Source organism: Polyodon spathula, chromosome 11 (assembly GCF_017654505.1).
Source record: "Polyodon spathula isolate WHYD16114869_AA chromosome 11, ASM1765450v1, whole genome shotgun sequence".
Classification (NCBI taxonomy): Eukaryota; Metazoa; Chordata; class Actinopteri; order Acipenseriformes; family Polyodontidae; genus Polyodon; species Polyodon spathula.
The window spans coordinates 30,110,949-30,135,030 of record NC_054544.1 but is presented as its reverse complement, the minus strand read 5'-3'; the positions used below and the strand labels follow the sequence as shown (position 1 = coordinate 30,135,030).

The following is a 24,082-nucleotide window of genomic DNA, read 5'->3' as shown; positions in this document are numbered from 1 at the left end:
TTTTCTTGTCCTACTGACCCTTGCTAGAAGGTAAAAGTCTACTGGGGCAGTTGTAGTAAAAGTTTTGTCTCGTGAACTTTGTACTAATATTGTGGGTGTTGGAGGTTCATAAAAAGGCTGATAGGAACTGCTGCAGACAAACCAGTTACTCCAGCTGTCTCAACTCTTCTCAGTGAAAATGCCTGCTGACTACAATGGAACGTGGGAGATGGAAAGCAATGAAAACTTTGAAGGCTACATGAAAGCTCTTGGTAAGCTGCTACCCCTCAGCAATAAATTACACATCGCATTAGCTCTGTTTAAATAATTTATTCAAAATCTGTCCATGCTGCTTAACCCTGACCAAGCAAATAGTTTCCATAAAGAAATGTGTGAAAGATGTATTTCTGCTGATTTTTATTCCGCCAAGATATATGTATGATGCTTGCAACTCTCATCACTGAGAAGATCTGTCAAGCCATTGTATCAGCTGAGTGAACGTTTTGAAAAATGCTCATTTGTTTTCTTTAACAGGATCATTTTTACTTCATGGACACCCACTTTCATTCTCACCATTTTATTTGTAATTATACTGCTAATGAAATTTTGTAACGCTGATTAAGGATTTGAAATTGGAATTCTTCAATTCCCAAAATGTTGATTGCCAGCTTAATGGTTTGAGTATGTAGTCTAGGTGGAGACTGGAGATGACCTCCCTTCCTGACAGCTGCTGTTTTTTGATTCAGGTATAGACTTTGCTACACGCAAGATTGCTCAGCACCTGACTCAAACTAAAGTGCTCACCCAGAATGGCAACAAGTTTGAAACAAAAACCCTGAGCACCTTCAGAAACTACGAGTTGAACTACACCGTTGGGGAAGAGTTTGAGGAGCACACCAAGGGGCTGGACAACAGAGTGGTCAAGGTACACAACCATTATGCATTTCAGTAATAATTGATTGGTTAAAGACATCATAGCAAACTCTCATGTCTGTTTTCTTCCTGCTTCCTCGGTTTCCTTGGTAACAGTTATCAGGAAAAGGAGAAACCAGAGTGCATGGGTAGGTTTGATCCTGGTGTCAATCCAATGTATGAATGGTCCAAATCAGATTTAAAAGGGAGACTGAACAGGCATAATCTAAGGGTGCTCAAGCCATTCCAACTGGGGGCCTCAATCTGACCACAAGTGCAATGAGTTTGGTGCTCTCAAGCTGGTCCAGAATTTGAGATAGAGGCCAAAGATTTAGTTGTGCATGACCTAATGCCTCACGCCCCAAAAAAGGTGTTCCTCCAAGGGTAGGTTTCAGGGGCTCTCGCACGGAAATGTGACAAAACCCAACACGCATACACACAACCGTGCACCAAAAACACAAGACACACTTTAAAAAGTCCATTCAGTGAAGAAGGCTGAAAGGCCTGTCTAGTGTACGTGACTGGATTTCTTACAGCATCTTGCTCTCCCCAGACACTGGTGACATGGGACGGTGACAAGCTGGTTTGTGTTCAGAAAGGAGAGAAGCAGAACCGAGGCTGGAAACACTGGATTGAAGCAGACAAACTGCACCTGGTGAGAATTACTCCACTCATTTTGTTATGAAAGAACCACCTGGATATGCAAATCTTTTAAGCAACAAACTACAACCATTGAAGTCTGTAAGATTCAAAGCGCTGGATTCTCAAACCTATACATAAAACATAAAAAAAAAAGATGAATTTTAAAAGCAGTAATAAACAACTCACAAGCTACTAAATGTAATGTCAGATTGTGCTAATGATAATCTGGAGTTATTATAGCTTTGAGAATCTTGCACAGACTATATATTTATATGAAGTTATCATTAAACAGTTTTCAATAGCCACATAGAAATACATTACTTGAAATTAACTTTTAAATATCTCTGTTTCTTTGTACAGTTTCAAACCCCTTGTTATGGATTGATTTCTTTATTGTATGTTTTATTTGCAGGAGATTACATGTGAAGACCAGGTCTGCCATCAGGTTTTTAAGAAGAAAAATTAAGAACGATGGTTTTCTGTGTATGAGTGAGGCATGTTTTCTATAAAACATGTATTAAAGTCTAATACATTGTATGTAACATATTCATATTCATCTACTACTGTAAGACAGTATATAATAACAAAAAAACAGATTTTATTCTTTTGTATAATTGAAGGGAATGGGACTGGTTCATCTGAGTAAATACACCCACAGTTTGGTTGTATAAATACAGTACACAGATTCTATTTTCCATCTGAGCCACAAAACGGCACACCTTTCACCTAAAATTATGATTATAATGCAATACTTTGAGAGGAAAAACACTTGTACTTTGAAAGAAGCATGATTTTAATCTCTTACTCTGATGTTTGTCTGATAAAAGGGACACTAGTAATTTAGATAAAACAGCAGTGTATCAACTGCCTTAAGAGAGATATGTAAAAGATTTACCTGCCCATTCCTATTGGGCTAAAGCTAACACAGTTCTTGTAAGATGTTTCTGTGCGTCAATGCCATCTGTTGGGCAAGTTTCTGTGTCACTTTGGCCAAAATAATTCCGGCTATATTTTTATCCATAGCTTCATAAACAATCGCAGGTTCAAAGGTTTCTCTGAAGTTTTATCTTGGTTATATTGTAGTTAGAGGCAGTCTAAATCTGTGTAAAAATATGCAAAAAACGGCTGACATTTTAAGTAGATATTTGCATCTGCAGAGTGTTCTGAGGAGCATCTTCTGTGTTTAGTATTTGTATTAATAATGGCTTATAAAAATGTAAATCAAGTAACCATAATCACATCAGACAAATTATGGGTTAAATGCTTCCAATACTATATCAAGCATTTTTGTCAGTAAAATCTTTAGAAACTGTTAAACAAAAACATCACGAGACTTCTTATTGGGCCACATTTCCAAAGCCTCAGCTCCAGTTTTTAATTAACCCCTACTTTTTGAAGGAGACTAATTTAATTGAACTAGAATCAAACTACAAAGTTTAAATATTTCAGATCAGTTTACCAGTCTGTTTATGAGATCTCTGATGACAATGTAGCTGCAGAATATGCAGAATCTGTGGAAGACTGTGAATCCAGCAGGAGCTTGCAAATTCCACAGTTCCAGAGGAATTACATTACCTGCAGATCTGGACTGCCTCTAGCTATAAGTGAACTGAAGTGTGATGCATTTTGCAGAAATAGGCAAAAACAAATCCTGCTTTAGACTTGGCGTTTGCATGCATGTACTGTACCTCCACAACACTGCTGTTTCACAGAAAAACCACATGACTCACCCCAGAGAAATGGACAGATAAAGGGCAACAAGGTTCTAGGGATACCAATATGCATCATAAAGCACCTACCCTTTAAATGTTATTGCTTTAGCTGCTCATCATTCGTCTCAAGGGCTTAGCAGCAGAAGAATGGCACTGGTCTACAGCAGTGTATTGCAGGATAAGGACTTTATAACCCTCTTGTGTGTGACTAACTAGACTAAGGGGTGAGTTCAAACACCAGCACATATATACTCCCCAAATACAATGCAAAAACCTTGGGTTAACACACACACGCGCGCGCGCACGTGCGCGCGCGCGTGCGCATTTATACACTGTGGAAGTGCTTCCTGCAAGTAGGGACCAATGTGTGCTGGTGTCTGGTGGAAGCAGACAGCAGACACCAGAGGTAGAATAGTGCTGTCCTGCATGTATATTGTGGCACACTCCAGTGCACAGTTCCAAAAGCAGCAAAACAATATTTTCACACAGAAAATAAACAAAACTCTCACCCTGAAAGATGCTAACTAAACAAACGAATTCCCCTGCCTAATGAGAAGGGCCAATCCATTTACCGCCACAACAAAAGAATGAACACTCAGATAAAAACAATGCAAAAGAAACAAAAGGTAACAGTGAACAAAATAATTATGAAAATTACTCCTAGACTGTCCTCTCCTTTTCAAACTCTTCAAAACTTTTATGTCATGTGGTTGGGCTTAATTGATCCTCAAGTAATCAATGCCAAAATTAAATTTAAAATATAAAAAGCTTTATTTACACACAGTACCCAAAGTATAGGATTTACCTGTGAAGGGCTTTTTCCCTGTCACAATGTAAATAAAACAAATGTAATGACCAAGTGTAGTGGGTTCTCAGCAATGGAAATGAAGACGCTACCAGGATATTTCTTTGGCACTAACAAGTCAGTTTAATTCTTAGCTATTTAGCAATATTGGATTTATCTCCTTTACAGTCCTCGGCAGTATCACACCAGGGTTGTCAGATTTCTGCAAAGTTTATAGCCCAGTCACTTAAAAAATAGCCCAAAAAGTTTTAACTGAAAACAGGCTTATTAACACGTAGGCCTATGTATAAAAAATAATAATCAAAAGCTTTCGTAAGAAAAAGATACCTAGTATAAATTTGATAAAAACTACAAGCCCCAGTACAGTACATCCACACGTGACTACCAACACATTCGTACGGAGGCTCTGAAGGGACAAATCAACATTCACACCAGACCAGCAACGGAATTACAGTGTGACCCCTTTATTGAAATACAAATGCTGGTATTGTATCCCAAACAATATTACAAACATGAAAACACTTCAATCTTTTTAGAGTTATACCACTAATCTAATCAACCCGTGACTCCTTAATATTTAACGCGGTTGTGTTTTTTGAAGTAGCCCAATTCCGTGGGGAAACCATGGACCTGGCAACACTGTATCACACACAGCGCACAGGCCGATTTTATATAGCTCCCTCATTGGCTGGTATTTACAGTGACTAATTTACATAACCTCACAGGCACAGTAAGCCGGTATGGGCAGCAGTTACTCCAAAGATACAGGCAGTACAGCTCATTCACATATAACAGTAAAATAACAGAACTACTCACATGAACCCATTCCCCCTTCAAGTTCAACACAGAACACAAAGTCCCAGTCTTAGGTTGCGTTTGACCCGAAGCTATAATATGTATACCAAATGCCCCGCGCCCCGATGCATAGGAAGCCAGGTATAGGTATTCAGGGCAAAAACAATATTTAAATACAGTGTAGTTTACAGTAAGTGTAAATACTACTAGAATACATAATTAGTAACACTACAGGATTAATACAATAACATATAATGCATTATTGTCTGGGGAAACCTCACATACACCTAGACCAATATACCGTAGTCCGCATAACATGCATGAACCAGTTTGCAAGCAATCTCTGCAAAAGCGCCTACACGGTGCCCAGCTGGGAGTGTCAGCGGTGTACTTGCTGAACCCTCAGCTGCACGAGTTCTCGCGGCGTTTGCTGATCTAGCTCTCGCGGTGTTGTGGTGTTGAGATGAAGGAAGCTCCACGTCAGTGAGTTCGGTGCAGCGTCCGAGTCGCTCACCTGGTTATTACATTGAAACGTCTGTTTGGGACACCGTAAATATGGTAAGAGACAATAAACACCGTGTTATTACAGAATTGCATGTACCGAGCATGGAATGTTTTAAGATGTATTTTAGAAAACGTGTACGGAATGGAGTTATTAATGTTCGAGGAATGGGTTTGAGTTGCAGGCCCCCACCTCGAATAATAATAATAAGCAATGTTTTCTTTTCTTTTTTTTTAAGTAAAGACAGTCAGAATTGTTGTAATATACGCGCGCTTTTCTGTAAAATAGTTTAATGCGTTTCTGTATTTGTTTATGTGAACTGTCAACGTTGAAAATGTTGTACATATTGTAGTTAACACACGTACAAACACAGGCAATCCGTAGTACAATTCATCTGAGAAGTATTATAAGCATTGAACTTCAGTTAAACATGGAATCGTGTAGATAGTGTAGAAAACTGGAGAGTTTTACATATTTTTGAACGGGGTTTTGATTTGCATGTAATTACCACCGGTACCAATATAATCACACCAGTTTGAGTGTGAGAAAGCAATATATAAAAACATACACAATCCAAGCTTTCATATAGGTAGATGTTAGTTTGCCTTTTAAATGTTTATATTGATAGTGCTAGCCTATTTATCATGTTTTCGAACGTCGTTTCAGAGTAATCAGATTTGCTGGTATAGTTTATACCAGCAGTTTAATAGAACTTAATTTAATGAAATTAAAGTTTTATAGGCAGAGTATTGTCTATGCTGTGTACACCAGAGTAAGAATGTTTCATAATTTGAATGTTGTTTGAACAGCATTGTAAGTTTGTCTTTACTGTTACCCCAGCCTAGGTGCTAGTTTGCACAACTATTACTAGTTTTGCAAGACATACATTCCAAAAATGCTCCTACTGTAATGTTCCTCAAACTTATATCCCCTCAGCCTCTGAGACTAGATATTAAGCGGAAGCTCACAGCTCGGTCTGACCGAGTGAAGAGTGTAGACCTGCACCCAACAGAGCCCTGGATGTTAGCCAGCCTTTATAATGGCAGTGTCTGTGTGTGGAACCATGAGAGCCAGGTACAGACTTGACTGGCGTGATGTGCTATTTTAACCTGTCTTGAATGCCCCTCCTTGACCCATTACCTGCTATGATATTTAGACTCACTCTGCAGTACAACAGTACCTGTTGATGTTATGCTTTACTTAGTCAGCCTTTGCTTGTTTGACTTTAGGATTATTTGACCCTGTGGTTTTAAGTGTCTGCATGCATTTGCAAACTAGCAAAAAAAAAAAAAAAACAACGTAAAAATGCATAAATTCAAGGAACGCATGACTTGGAAATGGGTTGTTTTTGCAGGAGTGTTGTTTGAAATGTATCTGCATCTATCATTTAGACTCTCGTGAAGACGTTTGAGGTGTGCGATTTGCCAGTAAGAGCCTCCAAATTTGTCGCCAGAAAGAATTGGGTCATCACTGGAGCGGTGAGTGTTCGTTTGCATTCCTTTAATGGTTCCTTTTACCTTTGGCAATAAAAAAAAAAAAAAAACAACTTTCTTCCTCCCAAACAGGATGACATGCAGATTCGAGTTTTCAACTACAACACCTTGGAGAGAGTTCACTTGTTTGAAGCACACTCTGATTATATCCGATGCATAGCGGTGCATCCCACACAGCCATACATTCTGACCAGCAGTGGTAAGATTTAATGCATCACAATTTAGCATACCAATTAATTTGTTTTTAAATAATTAAAAAAAAAAAAAAAAAAACTATACGTTTACCAGCTTGCTGACTTGTTTCTTGACAGATGACATGCTTATCAAGCTCTGGGACTGGGAGAAAAAATGGACCTGTAGCCAAGTGTTTGAGGGCCATACACATTATGTTATGCAAATTGTCATCAACCCAAAAGACAACAACCAGTTTGCCAGTTCCTCTTTGGACAGAACAATTAAGGTAACCGGCCATACCACCTACAAGAACATTTGGTTATTTGCTTTTTATTTGTCTCTCTTTTTTTTTTTATTATTTATTTACATGATATGTATTACCATTTAACTTTTTTTAAATATATCTATAAAGGTGTGGCAACTTGGCTCATCCTCTCCAAACTTCACATTAGAGGGCCATGAAAAGGGAGTGAACTGCATTGATTATTACAGTGGAGGTGACAAACCTTACCTCATTTCAGGAGCTGATGATCGATTAGTGAAAATTTGGGACTACCAGGTAAAAAAAACAAAAAAAAAAAACATGTATTTGCATTTAGATCTTATCAGATGGATCTAGGATTGATGCAACTGTAAAGATAATAACTACATGTGTTTCCTTTGGAAACCGTATCCTGTGTCAGTGGAGTTGTAAGAAAATGTAAAGTTAAAACAAGGAGTGAACATAAGTTACAACTCTGCTTTACTGGGTTTACAGAACAAGACCTGTGTGCAGACATTAGAAGGACATGCTCAGAACGTATCATGTGTCAGCTTTCATCCTGAGCTCCCTATCATCATCACCGGCTCAGAAGACGGTATGTTATCTAACTCTAAAATATTATTCTATCACATTATGGTTTTAAACCATGTTATGTGCTGCATTTTGGGTGGGAAGCAGGGTTTTAAAAGACATTACTTTGCTGAACTGTATCTAACTTGTTTGCATGGGGGCTCTTAAGGGCTATTTGTAGAGGGAATCTACATTCTGTCATATTGGTCGCAATGGCAACACTCCTCCATTTAAGTTATTTGTTGATTTTTGAGTTGCGTTTCCTCACAGGCACTGTTCGTATCTGGCATTCAAGCACATACCGCCTAGAGAGCACGCTGAACTATGGCATGGAGAGAGTGTGGTGTGTGGCCAGCCTGCGGGGCTCCAACAACGTGGCACTGGGGTACGACGAAGGCAGCATTATCATTAAGGTATTAACTTCTCTTTTTCGTATCTAACTTCCTCCCTCATTTGTTTAACTGCAAAGTGGTTCTGAACTATACTTCTATATTTGGTGTCTAGTGCATTTCATTAAATGCTTTTTTTTTTTTTTTTTTACATGCAGCTTGGTCGCGAGGAGCCTGCTATGTCCATGGATGCTAATGGAAAGATCATTTGGGCTAAACACTCTGAGGTCCAGCAGGCTAATCTGAAAGCCATGGGTGATGCTGAAACTAAGGATGGAGAACGGCTGCCTTTGGCTGTGAAAGACATGGGAAGCTGTGAGATCTACCCACAGACGATCCAGCACAACCCCAATGGCAGGTAAAGAAACTCTTACTCTGTTCGAGCAATGTTTTTGTTTAATTCATCTGTCAGTAAGGTGCAGGTAAGGTTTTTATGCAAGTGAGAGCGGTTTAGAAATTGTGATCCATTATCTGTTTTTTCATCCTAATGTTCTAAGCTGAGCAAAAAAATCTAATGAGCAAAGGATGCACTTAAATATACTCCATGTTACCATTTATCATGCCCATGTACATTCTATATTTAGTTTGTGTATGTTTGAATTTTAGTTTTTGTTTTAATTAGATTTGTTGTGGTATGTGGCGATGGGGAATACATCATCTATACTGCCATGGCATTGAGAAACAAGAGCTTCGGGTCTGCACAGGAGTTTGTCTGGGCACATGATTCCTCTGAGTAAGTTTGTTAATTAGATACTGATTTAACAAATGTTTGCTTTCCACTTATATAGTGGACAGTATAAAATGCAGCATAGTGACTGATGTTTGCATGTTTACAGGTATGCAATTAGGGAAAGCAACAGCATTGTGAAGATCTTTAAAAACTTCAAAGAAAAGAAGTCTTTCAAACCAGATTTTGGTGCAGAAGGTAAGGTAGTAATTTATTTTTTATTTTATATATTTATGTACCACTAAAAAGCTCTATAACCAGTTTTCCTTTTTTTTTCCCTCATAGGTATCTATGGTGGGTTTTTGTTGGGAGTCAGATCTGTTAATGGTTTGGCATTTTATGATTGGGATAACACAGAACTGATCCGCCGAATTGAAATCCAGCCTAAACATGTAAGTTACATAGCAGTCAACAAATTAAGTCATTTATTGCTGTTGCTTGGATGCTAACAGTTTTACAAAAGCAATTACTAGTTTATGGATTTGACAGGTATTAAGACTTTGATTTGCCTTTTTTAAAAAACGTCTCTTTAAAATACCAAATTAGACCACTCCATTTGCACAAATAATTTATTCTATAATGTTTTGGTATTGCAGTTCTGGTACAAATTAGATATTGTATTCAACAAAACAAAAACCACCTTATGTTCAAAGCTGTTACGTTGGTCTTCTGATGCTTGTTTTCTAGCTACTTTTGTTAATATGTGGTCTCATTTTTCTCTTAACTTGAAGATTTTCTGGTCTGACTCTGGTGAGCTGGTCTGCATTGCTACTGAGGAGTCATTTTTCATTCTGAAATACCTTGGAGAGAAGGTGGCAGCAGCGCAGGAATCAAACGAGGGCATAACTGAAGACGGCATTGAGGATGCCTTTGAGGTACTTTATTTATACATGGGCCTTGAACATACAAAAAGAGTGCGGGTGATCTGTCTTCATTTGACCTTTGTAGATAACCTCATCCAAATATGCTTTGTATTTTCTGCAGGTTCAGGGTGAAATCCAGGAAATTGTCAAGACGGGGTTGTGGGTTGGAGACTGCTTCATCTACACCAGCTCTGTAAACAGGCTGAATTACTTTGTTGGTGGAGAAATTGTTACCATTGCTCATTTGGACAGGTAGAAATTTATACTGCATTGGTTTAGGGGCTACTGATTTTTAACTACAAAAACATCCTTGTTGAAAAATGTAAATGCTTTTTTAATTCTTCATATTTATCAATATAATAAATGTAATAATACATATAAGTATTGGGGGGGGGGGGGCGGTTGTACCTAGCTATTGTGTCGTGAAGAAATATTATTCACATCAGCGTTTTGCATTTCTTTATACAAACTGTCATAGTAATTCTTCATTTCTTTTCTAGGACTATGTATCTTTTGGGTTATATCCCCAAAGATAACCGGCTGTACCTGGGTGATAAAGAGTTGAACATTGTCAGTTATTCCCTGCTGGTCTCTGTGCTAGAATATCAGACTGCAGTGATGAGGAGAGACTTTGGTATGGCAGATAAGGTTCTTCCTACAATTCCGAAAGAACAGAGGACCAGAGTGGCACACTTTCTAGAAAAACAGGTTGGAAAGATAGTTTAAACCATTTCATCTGTTTTAGGATTATCCGTACTGAGAGAGTTAATATTATTTCACTCATTCTTTAATTCCTTTTTAATGTTATGTTACTGTTTGTGAATGAATAGATCATAAGTTGCATTTGCCCATGGTAATAATACCAGCTTTTAATTTATTTTCTTCTGTATTTAACAGGGTTTCAAACCGCAAGCCCTTGCAGTATCTTCAGATCCAGAGCATCGCTTTGAACTGGCTCTGCAGCTTGGGGAGCTGAAGATCGCATATCAGCTGGCAGTCGAAGCAGAGGTAGGATATTTATTTGACGGAGCTAAACAACAACTTGCAAATATACTTACTGCAAAGATTGATGTTTCTTTGAATTTGCACCCTGGAAATTGTGCTTGTAATGAAATGCAAACAGAAGCTTCATAAGATTGTAACGTGTTTGGTACAGGGAAGAATAATGTTGTCTTCCCATTTGAAAAATAGCCCCCATAAATCCAATCCAGTACTTCCATTGCCTCATTTTTTTAATAGTTTTAATTAACAGTACATTCTGTATGTTTTTTTAGATTTTAATTTTTTCTTCTTTTTCCCCCCCCTCAACAGTCAGAGCAGAAGTGGAAGCAGCTAGCTGAGCTTGCCATCAGTAAGTGTCAGTTTGGCCTTGCCCAGGAATGCCTTCATCACGCGCAGGACTACGGTGGTCTTCTGTTGCTGGCCACTGCCTCTGGTAATGCCACCATGGTGAACAAACTTGCTGAGGCGGCTGAAAAGGACGGCAAGAATAACGTTGCTTTTATGACCTACTTCTTGCAGGGAAAGTAAGTTTGCAATATTGGTTATGTCTGAACTAATGCACCACATTGAATAAAACAGAACTGTTTGTCAAATTCGGTTACTGCCAGCAAAGTTGATTGTGCAGATTGGTAAGTCATGCTTGTTTTGAAGGCATTTTGTGTAGGTAGTATGTCTGCTTTAGAACAGGTGCGCAAGTTATAATTAGGGCTTGATTTTTTTCAGGTTTTATTTTTTGTTCAGTACGAGGGGGGTTATCAGTTTTTCTTATTTGGCAAAATTGGTTATTTTTGGTAATTAAAAATAAACACCACTCAAACACATCAATTTGTAGTTTCTATGATTTATTCAGTGTGCGTTTTAATAATATATGTCCAAACGTTAACTTACTGTGTTGAAGTGGGGATGTCCACATTAGGATTCCAGCAATGTAGAACTCTACATGCATTTTGAATCTGCAAATTGTGAGAAGTAACATATTTAATTGTGCGCCTATCACACTACAGACACTGTTGTGTTTTTTTGTTTGTTTTTTTCTGCCCTTCCCATCATATGACTATAGTGTACTGTAGTAATTAATCTCAGCATACAACAAGTATTTTAAATGTTTTCCTACAATTAAACCTTCATTATGGTGCTCTGATTTAAGGTTATATTTAGCCATAATAATGGTGCTAATCGTAATAGTAATAATAATTTGGCAGCCATTGTAAACAAGAAAAACGAATATGCATTAGTAAAAGCATAACCTGTACAACTGTTTTATTTATAGTAACTTTTAGTTAATCGCTGAATAAAACCTTAGTGCCAAGAAACTAATATTGCTGGTTTGTTTGGGTGGATTTGTGGTCGCTAAGCCTGTTGCTAAGCAATTGACTAAAATTATGTGTAGACGTAGTGTACAGAATTGATGATTGGTCATTTGCCATGTCTTTGCACGTTGCCCGCGTTCTGAAAGACAGTAGTGCATGATTGACATTATTTAAAATAATTAATTCTAGACAATAGGCTTGGTGATGCTTCTAAATGATTTTTTTTTTTTTTTTTTTAACAACTCCCTGTGAAAGCTGATGGGATAAGTCCTTCTAATAAGTAATCAATTGCACAAAACAGCTCATTCAGGGTAAAGAACAGTTCTTCTCAAAGACCACCATTAATTTACAGTGTCATATTCTTAAGGCTTCTGTGAATTCTAAATGTGTTTCAGACTCGACCACTGTCTGGAACTGTTGATTCGGACAGGACGTCTTCCTGAAGCTGCCTTTCTCGCTCGTACCTACCTTCCAAGTCAGGTGTCAAGGTATTTCCTCTGAAAACATTTTAAAAAAAATGTGGAATGTTAACAGACAATAAAGTACACAGGTGATCTTTAAGATTTTGAGGTTCAATCTCCAGACTGAGATTTGGTACTTTAAGGTCCCAGGTCATATTTGGCATGTTTTCTTTATTTTATTTTTCCTTTTTAGGGTTGTAAAACTGTGGCGAGAGAGTCTTTCCAAAGTGAACCAGAAAGCTGCAGAGTCTTTGGCTGATCCCACCGAATATGGAAACCTGTTTCCTGGGTTGAAAGAGGCATTTGTGGCAGAACAGTTCATTAAGGAAACCAGTCTTGGAAAGTTGAGACCAGCTGCGGACTACCCACTAGTTACTGTAAATACACGTTCGATCTGTGTTTCAAATCCTTTTTCTATGTCTGGATTTTAAATGATGGTGTGGTAACCTGTTTTGTAACTTTTCTTAGATGAACGAAGATAGAAATGTATTGGAAGAAGCTAAAGGTTATGAGCCAAAAGGAGCAATGTCACAGGTATTTATTTATTTATTTTTTAATTTGGTATTGAAATGTGTTTTTCCTCATCTTTATCTGGTCCATTTAAGATGTTAGGTGCATTTCTACCTCAAAAGCACATAAGTTGTATTTTTTAGTTATTTGTAAATATCAGTATTTTAAAAAAACTTTACATTTTAGTCAGCTGTACAGACATAATACCAACAGCAATAACTGATAATATATCCTGACTTTCAATGTAGAAATACTACATACTGCATAGAAAAATAAGGAAATTTGTGTAGGTAAGTAGTGGCAGGAAAGAAACAAATCCTAATGTGTAAATTGCTTTGGCTTTTGTTTTGCTTTAAGGAGAATGTTCCGAAGGAGGGAAGGGCAGAAGAAGCAGCGTTCCCAGAACCGTCGTTCGTGATGCAAGCCCCTGCAACCGCACCCGCACCAACTCCCACTCCAGACAAACCTGAAAAGGTATCAATATTGGGGGGGGAGGGTCCTTGTGTATCACTCAGACATTGTCTCTGGGGGGGTCTAAATTTAATCGTAAACAATTGTTTGAGTCAGATGTGTTTAACTCTGAAGGTGTTATTAGAGCGAGTCTGATTTTTAGCTTATTAGTCACATTTAGTTTGAAGCTGTAAGACAGCAAGCAGGGTACAGTGCTTCCTTCCAGAGAGAACCTTGAGGGGTTGAATTATGGCAAACACAGATATGAACAACTAGATATTTGTAAAGTGTGAAATGCATATGAATGTGTGCGTAATTCTACTAATAATAATAAAATATAATTTCAGACTTTGAATGAAGAATTAGAAGAAGATTTGGATAACTTGGACCTGGAAGACATTGACACAACAGATGTAAACCTGGATGATGATTTCTTAGATGACTAAATTTAACATAGCATTATTATTTAAGTGACCAAACTCATTGTATTGTTTTCATGTTATATACTTGCTGAAAGAGAAGGGAAAAGAAAAAATAGCACTGTAGACAATTTTAATATTGCAGTAGCTGGTGACCTAAAGATTTTTATATTTTATACAAAGAATCTGTGTAGCACGAGCAACTGCAAAACATCCATTGCATATTAAGGAATACAAGTGTGCTCTAGTTTGATTACCTCCTATAATCATTCTTGTGCTGTATTAACTAATAATAAATCTCTCAATTCATATGTTCTTGTTCATTTTCTTCACTGAATACCTGCAAATCATATTTCTGAACCCATGGCTTTCACCCTTTTAATGATACATAAAGGTTTCTACACCTATCATTTTAAAATGGCTCTCATATTGCTCCTCCAAACATTATTGAGGAAGACCAAATACATAAAGCCTGAAAATATTTGATAGGTCAGGTGTTAAGTGTGAGTTTAACAAATATAATGGCAAGTTCCAGGTATGTCGATTACCAGTAAGAAATAAATGACGGCACGAAGTAGTAACACCTTTTAAAGAAGTCTTGTATGTACATCAAGTCAATTCATTTGAAACAATGTATGTACAGTATTTTATTAAAACATTAACAATGGAAATAACCTTTTGACTTATGAAACAAACTGGTACAAGTCCTTCTAATAAGTAATCAATTGCACAAAACAGCTTATTCAGGGTAAAGGACAATTATTCTCAAAGACCACCTCCTTATGTTATCTGATTCTGCATTTGTCAATTCAAGGTGAGGATGATTGTGCAGATGGTTCAGTTTCCTGATAAGCTTGGAGTGCAAGTTCAACATATCCAGCCTGCAGAGATTCTGTCCTGGCAAAAATCTTAGAAACAGGGACATTGTTTTATTGACTTCACAAGTGGATCAGTAAAAGCATAACTATACACAAAACTGGATCAACATATATTTTAACTTAACCATTACTGTATCTACCTAGAAGTTTTGGTTTAATGACTCTTATACAGTTAACCTGTCCTCAAAACATCATCCAGTTTTCTAAATAGACACTTTAAAATGAACAAAACCATTGGAAAGCATACTGGCCTACTTACCTACTTTCATTCTTTTTGATAAACATTTTGGAAATCTGCTGTTAAACTATTATTGGTGGGGCATTACTACATCAGCTCACACTACAATACTGTCCATGACTAAACTGATCTACTTGGCTTTTGTGAAGTCCTATGCTTCAGCCAGATTGGGGGAAACAGCTTGTCAATGTGTAGAGACTCGTTCTTTAAAATGGCCTCCCCTTTCACCTGAGATCATGTTTGTTACTAATTGGTTATGAAGCGTCCTTTGCATGACATCTACCACAACCTGGCTACCTGAGCCAGGAGGAGAATATACAATCACATTTGGTAGCAAATTCTACAATTAAAAATAAATCGTTTTGAAAAGAATATGCTGACGATTAACCCTTAGGGTCCTAGACTGTCTGATGGAACCTGAATTCCTTTCTTCTACTTGTTGTGATTGAAATGATGATTCTAGGCAGTGGATGGGCAGGTGACCCTGTACTAGAAAAGTGCAGGATTAGCCCTATGAAACAGGTGAAAGTCTTGCTTACCTTTACCAAATCAATCCCTTGGGCTTGCTGTTCAACAGCTTCCTTTGCAGATGGACCTTGAGGATGCAGCATCTTGTATTCTGTAAAAACAACACCACCACAAAAGTGATATTTAAACTAAGTCAGAACTGAAACAATGTTTTTGAGGTTCAAGCCAAGTGCAAGATCATCGCTCCAATCTTCATTTATTTACAGTAGACATACAGGTCTCTCTGGATCATATTGATCAGCAAGCCGTCTATTTTCTTTTCATTCACCAAGTACCAGACCATTCCACCTAAGTGCCTTGTTGAACGCAGAAAGTCGTACTTTCCATGTTTATCAATGTCTTCACATGTTAGATTGTGGACCTGATAAAAAATTGAGAGAACGATCAAAAACACATTTTAAATTCCTTGGAAATACAACATTTAGGAATGGTTTTATGGATATTTCTCAAAATGCATGCATGTGTGATCTAAACACTGCAGGTTGTTTACTGATTTAAAAAAAAAGAAAAATTTAAATAATGATAACAACAACAACAACAACATGGCTTTTAATACCGTCACTGAATCTTGCCACTGTCATTCTCTAGAATTTAGTTCAGGTGACAGTGATCAGGTTTTACTGTAAAGATAGCACTGCACTCACTCTTCTGTAGTCTGGTGAATCTGGTTCAAACTGGACAAGGCAGAGGTCAAGGACGTCCTTGACGGTCTTGGAGGAACACATCCTGGAGAATTGGAACACTATTTAGATACAGGTGAAACTGTAAGCAAAACGCAACAAAGGGAGTTGCAGAAGCTGTTCTTTATCTTTAGGTTTTCCTCTTTGAAGACTGGTGGAGACGTGAGTCTCCTGCCTTCCTGGGGGAAGTAGAGCTGCACCATCCGGTCCCGTTCCTCCCAAGTTGCCTTGCGTAAAGTGCTGTTAGGTTCCCGGATCACAATGAAATGCTCCTGCAAAAAAAAAAAAACAGGCAGCCCTTTTTAATACTATCTGAAAACAGACAAGCACTACAGCTTAAAGTGCAGTCCTACAAACCAGAACTGAATAATTACAATTGGAGCCAGTTACAGAAGACCAAGAAATGCATCAAGTTTCTAAATGCACGTAAATAGACAAGGGTATTAATAACAACATGTATTCCAATTCAACGGTTTGCTATGTTGGTCTGTATATTACACTCACTCTGTGTGGGCTGTTGTAGGTAATGTCAGTAAACATATTTCGTGTCTCCAATCCCTTCAGGAACTTATCTTCCGCTAAAACATCATCAATTGGTTTTCATTCTGGAAGAAATGGTGCCATTTTTAGCCTTTCTTTAGCAACTTGCATTGCTTTCTGTGTAGCCTGAAAGCAGAGGGGAAAAAAACATGGAGGAAATTAGGTTTGAAACCTGAAAATTTGAAGACTAACTGATGTCACGTTAGTGAATGACTGCAGTACATTCAAATAAAGGAGATGCATTTCGTAGTTTTGAATTATTGTACAATGTATGTTGCTAAGGCACATACTCCGTATATATTTCACCTCCCAAACAAGGATGCAAAACAGAAAGAAATCTTAAGGCAGACCCTCCCAGTACCTGTGCAAGCTGCACGCCTGTCATCAGTCTGTAGGTTGGCGGCTTCAGCTCCTCTTTAGCGGGTCGGAATGCCTTCTGCAGGTCCAGCCCTGTGATTTTGGTAAAAATATTCTGAACCCCCACGTCTGAAAACTGGGGACTTCTGCCATCTGTGGGACCTGGACCCAAAGTAAAACATGCCCACAGAGTATTTTCACAAAGGACATCCAATCAATCATAAGAATCAGTAACATAAACCTAAACAAAATTCTTCCAGTCACGCTTTGTGATCATGGTTTTCAACAGGATGCGCTTGCAAAGACATTTTCTCACAATGGACCCAGGGTTATTGTGACGGTTAGCACAGCCTATATAATAAGCGGGCATCACTAACTTTTCTTTATTGCAGGTGGGTGATTAACAAAAGTCTGAGCTCACACAGTGGCACCGGCTGCTTAATCGTGCTGTCTGCTATTATTGTTATTATTAGCAATAATATACTGTATTTTTTTTTTTTAAATGACCAAATATAATACACAACACAGCTACTGTAAGTACTATGGTTGACAGCCGTATTATAATTGTGTTAAAATTAAAAGTTAAGGTAGACCATAGGTAAATACGCATAGTTAAACTACAGAGCGCAATGGCTTGCAGGGTCACATTAAAGAAAATTACCCAGTTCCAAAGACACAATACTTCTCTTCCACGTCTCTGATTAAACGCCTAGTTACTCTGAAGGCTGCCATGTTTGCAGTGCTCTACCAGACTGACCTTCCTTAAACCCACCAAGGAATGGGGAAAGTGCACTCTGGGAAATGGAGTTTTACTTTTCATTGCCTTGGAGGAGTGGTGTGCTGTTGGAAAGATCAGTCATTTATTCGAATTGAAATACGATACATACCAGAGTAAAGCTGTTCAAGTGTCCTTCTGTATTTTAAATACAGTCGCATTATATTGTTTCTCTAACCAGTGAGTGAATGCGTATAGCGTTACAGTGAATTGTCCTAACAACTATGTACTTGCTGAAAACTCCAGCATGATTTGGGAATTGAAGCACACAATACTAATATAGTAAAGCAAATGTAATATCCTGACCAGGATAAACTAGTCCAGGTTGTTACAGGAAACCTGTGTGATCGGTAAAGGCAGGGAAATCCTATGAATCCAATAATATGCTTGGACAGTTCAGGCTGTTCAACTCACATCGCAGTGGATTCTGGCACGTTCACAGCTGGACTACGCTTACCAGAATGCAATGTGAGTTGAAAAGACCCAAATCAGTAGTTTGACGATCCTGTAGCCACAAGATGGCGCTGCTTAGCTTCCTAAATATATTATACATCATCACAACTATACACCTTTCTCGACCAAGCCAGGGGGGTTTAAAAAAGTTTCCCTAGAAGTAATTTGAACTGTATAGAACGATATCCTTTAGATTATTAATTTAATCATCTCAGTGTCACAATGGTCTGCATAGCACCGAAAGAATTAACGTGCAATAAATAAACTCTTTTACCTTTCACCAAGCAGACCTGCAAATCGATATTAAAACCCTGCACAGCAAAATAAAATGTATATGTAAGACCACTGTCTGGGTGATATACAAAATGGAAGTTTGTCATTTTGATTGCCCAAAATGTTCTAGAGGAAGATGGTTGCTCCAAACACCCTCCTACTCATAGCAAATTGACTAGACCAGTGGTTCTCAATCCCGGTTCTCTGGGATCACTGTGTCTGCTGGTTTTCATTCCAGCTGAGCTCTCAATTATTTAATTAGACCCTTCATTGAACGGATAATTTGCTTAATTAGATCTTTTTAATTGTTTTCAGCTCTTAAACAGTTGCAGATTTGAGGTTAGCTGTAACATTTTATTAGTAACTTGAACACTGCAAATGTTTAAAAGCTGATAAGGACTAATTAAGCAAATTATCAATTCATTTATATATAACTATGATTGGAAATGTATTTACTTTTTATTTGAAATAGTCTTTTTATTATCTTTTTTATGCTATTTTAATGTTTTATGATGCTGCGTGTATTGTGCTTTCTGTGAAGCACCTTGGGGTCTACGACCTAAGGTGCTATATAAATGAAATAAATAAAAATAAGTAAATCAAATAAATAAATTAAGGGTCTAGTTAAGTAATTGAGAGTTCATTTGGAATGAAAACCAGCAGACACAGGGCAGGTCTAGACAACCATTCCAGTTGATCAGTTGACCAGTTGTGCTCAGGCTTATGCTGTATCCCTGTAGGATACTGTTGAGAGTGACAGCTGACCTTCACCCAACAAGGTATGAAAACAAAACAAAAAACACCCAAACAAAAAAGCAGCCACACACAGACAGAGGGTGCGAGCCGCCGGGTCACACACAGGCTGCCGGCCAACCAGACAAACAGCACTTTAAGTCAAGGATCTCGGGATGGTTAGCAGGCCACAAAGCAGCTATAATCCAACCCACTGCTCGCTGGAATCTGTAGCGCGGAAAAACTATTCAAGGATAACTTTTGCATAACGGGTCGTCCTGGAGCAGTTCTGCCATGTGGTCGGCGCCGAGACCCAGGGATGGATACGGCCCGACCATCTTGGAGGCCGCCGTCAGACTTGCGGAGGATTATGGGGACTCCCTGGTCTCCGTAAAGACTGGACTACTGACCCCTCTCGTTGCGCCCATCACCCGCGGATCAGTGCCCTCGTCTCTCCAGTTGGGAACCAGACCTCCCAGATCACCAGCCTCAATGGGCCGGCCCACCTCCCTACCATGGAGACAGCAGTTGGCCCCCAGCTGGGGTAGATTTACTGCCCCCGACCTGCTGCAGTATCAGCAGCGGGACAGACAGCTAACCCCAGTGCCTTCTGCCCCGATCGTCTGTTTCAGGTGCCATGAGCCTGGACACATCGCCCGCTTGTGCCCCGCGGCAATGGAGTGCAACGTGGCGACCTGTTATCTGGCATCTGAGGCAGGTAAGGTACGGGGAAAGGGTCGGGAGGGGCCTTGTATTATTGATGTAGTGGTTGGTAATGTGAGTACCCATGCTTTAGTGGACTCAGGGTGTGCACAGACCTTAATTCAAACGTCTCTCTTAGGCGGTATGTCGTGGCAGCCACAAGGCAAGGTGACGATCTCCTGTATCCATGGAGACACGGCGACATATCCCACCCTAAAAGCATACGTGTCGATAGGTTCGACACAACGCCACCTCATAGTGGAGGTGGTGGAAAGGCTGCCGCACCCCGTAATCCTGGGTCGGGACTGGCCACAGTATCGACAATTGCTCCAAAAGGCAGTCCCAACCACACACGTAACCGTGGCAGACAGAGCAGGGGAAACGATTGGTGATATTTTTCCCCTGCAAGCCGACCTGTTTAATTCTCTTTCTCATCCTAGGAAAACAAAGAAAGAGAGACGGATCGAAAAATGGGAAGGTGCATCTCTGAAACGAGGCTGGGGACTGGTGGGAGAGAGCGCAGATGGTATCAAACGCCACTCAAAGGGAGTCGGTACGCAGTGTGACCGAGGGGGCGAGGTTACTGGGCCATCCAGGGCAGATGCTACTCCAGCCCCTCTCAATGTACCGGACATGTGGGGCTCAAGCACGGACCTAGTGTGGGACCAGAAAAACGACCCCACACTGGTGCACGCTTGGGAACAGGTCAGGTCTATGGAAGGTAAGGACGTTGAAGGCGCTGGGGCACTGGTATATCCGCACTTCATTATCAAGGGGCAATTACTGTACAGGGTAAACCCTGCCACGGGCACAGGACAGCCTGTAACGCAATTGATGGTTCCCCCGTCGTGTTGGCCTGAGGTCATGAGGCTGGCGCATGACATCCCCTTTGCAGGACACTTGGGAGCCGACAAGACGAGGGAACGCATATTGGCTCGATTTTATTGGGTAGGACTTCATAATGAAGTGTCGAAATATGTAGCCACATGCCCAGACTGCCAGCGAATAGCGCCGGGTCGAGTGCGCCTTGCCCCTTTGGTCCCACTGCCAATTATTTCCACTCCCTTTGAGCGCCCTTTGCTACCTTCTGACTCTGGGTATACGCATATATTAGTAGTGGTGGATTATGCAACGCGATACCCAGAGGCAGTTCCATTGAGGTCCACTAGTGCCGCTGCAATAGCCAAAGAACTAGCACAGATTATATCGAGAGTAGGGATCCCCAAAGAAATACTGACTGACCATGGGACTAACTTTCTGTCTCAAAAGCTACAGCAGGTGTATAAAATATTAAAAATACGTCCCATCAGGACGTCCGTTTATCATCCACAATCGGACGGTTTGGTGGAACGTTTTAATCAAACATTAAAACAGATGCTGAGACGATTTGTGAATCAAGAGCAAAAACATTGGGCATCGCTTCTCCCCTACCTCCTTTTTGCAGTGAGAGAGGTGCCGCAGAGTTCAACAGGGTTCTCCCCCTTTGAGCTCCTGTACGTCCGACAACCTCGCGGTATCCTCGATCTGTTGAGAGAGGGGTGGGAGGAGCACAAAGGCTTGTCCAAAAATGTAGTGCAGCATGTGCTCCTACTCCGTGATCGCCTGGATTTGGTTGGTCATTTGGCCCAGGACAATCTAAAATCGGCACAGCACCAACAACAGCAGCATTACAACAAAAATGCACTGACCGGTAGACTTTGTGATTGTCCTTTGTTGGAGCACCTCAACTCACCTATACACCGGAGCACTACAAACCATTTTGCCACAGTTCCCCTAAATATTTGTTCATCCAGGAACAAATATTTGGGGAATATTTATATCCCCAAGGGAATGAATATTTGTTCCCACCAGCGAACATTTGTTCCCCCCTAGATGCACGTTTGTGATTTATGCTATTTTGTTGTGAATACTGCATGTACGATGTTAGTTATGTGAGCAGTGTTTGCAGGCTGTTGTCATGTATTATTGCAGTTGAGGCTGGACCTGTCAGAATGGACTGGATGGTAAAAGTTTAGGATTAGGGTTCTGGAAAGTGGTCTTAATATTAAGGTTTTAGTTGAAAATGCATGGCTATAGACTGATATGATTACTTTGTTACAAAAAACTAAGGGTACAAATATTCGGACAGGGAAGCAACATTCACGAATATTGGCTCCTAAGGGAAAAAATAGTCGTTCCTGGGTGGAACAAATCTTCTGAGGGAACATATATTCTCTGCCCCCAGTACTAAAGGTAATGGACTAAAGATATCATTATAATTAACACAATTAATATATTTAACTAATAAAGCTGGTTTCCTCTAATGTAATAAATGAACATGACCATAGACTTTTTTTCCCCACTTGGTCTTAGAGCTGGATGAGCTGGGAACAATATCCAGTCTTATCCCTGCCTGTAAGAAACACTGCCTCCTTAACAACAGCTTGGCAGGATGAACTTGAAAACAGTATGATGGAAAGTGCCTCCTTGTACATTAAATGAAATGATTAGCCTTATCTAATGCTACATACGAGTCCTTGGGACAATGTAGCTCTGGACTGTTTAGTGTGAGAATCGAGCACAATACATAATGTTCCTGGATTCTCTGATAGCCAGAGGTTCTGTAAAGCACGCTTAATCTACTGAACTAACAGAGTGGATGAGAGAGTACAGCAGAGGTTCTGTAAAGCACGCTTAATCTACTGAACTAACAGAGTGGATGAGAGAGTACAGCAGAGATTCTGTACAGCACACTTAATCTGTTGAGCTAACATAGTGGGTGAGAGAGTACAGATTACATCCAATTACACCAAGAAGAAGAGAAAAACAACAGGCCAACGTGATTTTTATTCTATTTATGGAAGGATTTTATTCCCAAAAATGTAATCCTGTTGTTTCACCAGGAATATTGCATTTAGTATTACACTGATTGGTTTCCAGCCAGAGGACTTTGTAAAACAGATAAGCATCTACACCAAGTGTCTGGTACTGGATCAGATCTGAGAAAACATTATTGTGTATTGAGAGGACAGGTTGCTGTAATAATTAATATAAAGTGCACCAACTGCTAGGGATTAAAGTGAATTATAGGTAATAGATGCCAAGATGAGGCTGGGATAATGTCATTTTTTCTTTTCATTGTTAACACCCTGACAACTTTTTACACTTATAAATTAAAGTCTGTTGCAAAGCTCTTTTCAAAATGTCCGCTCTAGCACACTGACAATGTAAGGATTAGTGCCCACATTGTCAAACAGGTCACACAGCAATAACGATCCATGATGTGGCACGGAACAGAAAAGCTAGAGCACTTGTTATGTTTCCCCCCGCCCCCACACTCTTCCAGCAGTGATTTAGAGGACAGATTTCAAACCCCAGTGCATTAGAGCAGCCATTTTGAAAAGAGCTTTGAAACAGAACTTAAAATTCTAAGTGTAAAAAGGAGGTTCAATTAATTGGAAAATTGTATGGCATATGACTTCAAGCATGCATGTTACCTTGTAAAATGACAAAATATTACATCGATATTATCCATCTAGTGTAACAATGGTATAAGAGAGTTATAAACGTTTATGTTGCTTTTTTGGTATCCAGAAACCACACATTCATTTTTTTACTGTGACATGGATAAAGTATTTTGGAACAATGTTTTGATGTTTTTGTAAAGGAATGTAAGGGAGAGGTTTATATTGGAGATAAAGGATATAATTGGATACTTTAGTAAATCATTGAATAATGAGGTAATTGTATTTGAAATTACTTCATATTATCTGGAAAGTATCACATACATAAATGCAAATTTTCAAAAACTACACCTAAAATTGATTATTTGAAAGAGAGTTAACACATTTGTTAGGAACAATTAGAAACACAATGAATACAAAAGGAGCCAGGACAATAAGTGTTTCAAAAATATTTCTCTGCATTATTATTATAATGAGTATTTTTGTATAATGAGTTGGAAAGGTAT

General features: G+C 39.2%; 2 protein-coding genes and 1 pseudogene across 2 annotated transcripts; 2 read left to right on the top strand and 1 right to left on the bottom strand.

Annotated features, from left to right (window-relative positions):
• Window positions 1-178: 178 nt before the first annotated feature.
• On the top strand, window positions 179-1,999 carry LOC121323371 (retinol-binding protein 2-like). Its single transcript, XM_041264402.1, has 4 exons — window positions 179-251; window positions 726-904; window positions 1,445-1,546; window positions 1,946-1,999. The coding sequence occupies exons 1-4, from the start codon at window positions 179-181 to the stop codon at window positions 1,997-1,999; spliced, it is 408 nt and encodes a 135-aa protein (XP_041120336.1).
• A 3,296-nt stretch (window positions 2,000-5,295) lies between these two features.
• Window positions 5,296-14,286, top strand: LOC121323192 (coatomer subunit beta'-like). The gene is made up of 22 exons (XM_041264089.1): window positions 5,296-5,403; window positions 6,284-6,421; window positions 6,739-6,825; window positions 6,913-7,039; window positions 7,152-7,300; window positions 7,427-7,573; window positions 7,772-7,871; window positions 8,117-8,259; window positions 8,394-8,593; window positions 8,858-8,968; window positions 9,072-9,160; window positions 9,248-9,354; window positions 9,694-9,837; window positions 9,947-10,077; window positions 10,326-10,533; window positions 10,723-10,833; window positions 11,137-11,351; window positions 12,533-12,625; window positions 12,792-12,975; window positions 13,067-13,132; window positions 13,466-13,582; window positions 13,906-14,286. Exons 1-22 carry the CDS (start codon window positions 5,401-5,403, stop codon window positions 14,002-14,004), a joined length of 2,769 nt encoding a protein of 922 aa, XP_041120023.1. The 5' UTR covers window positions 5,296-5,400; the 3' UTR covers window positions 14,005-14,286.
• An 85-nt stretch (window positions 14,287-14,371) lies between these two features.
• LOC121323447 lies at window positions 14,372-18,058 on the bottom strand (annotated as a pseudogene).
• Window positions 18,059-24,082: the final 6,024 nt, after the last annotated feature.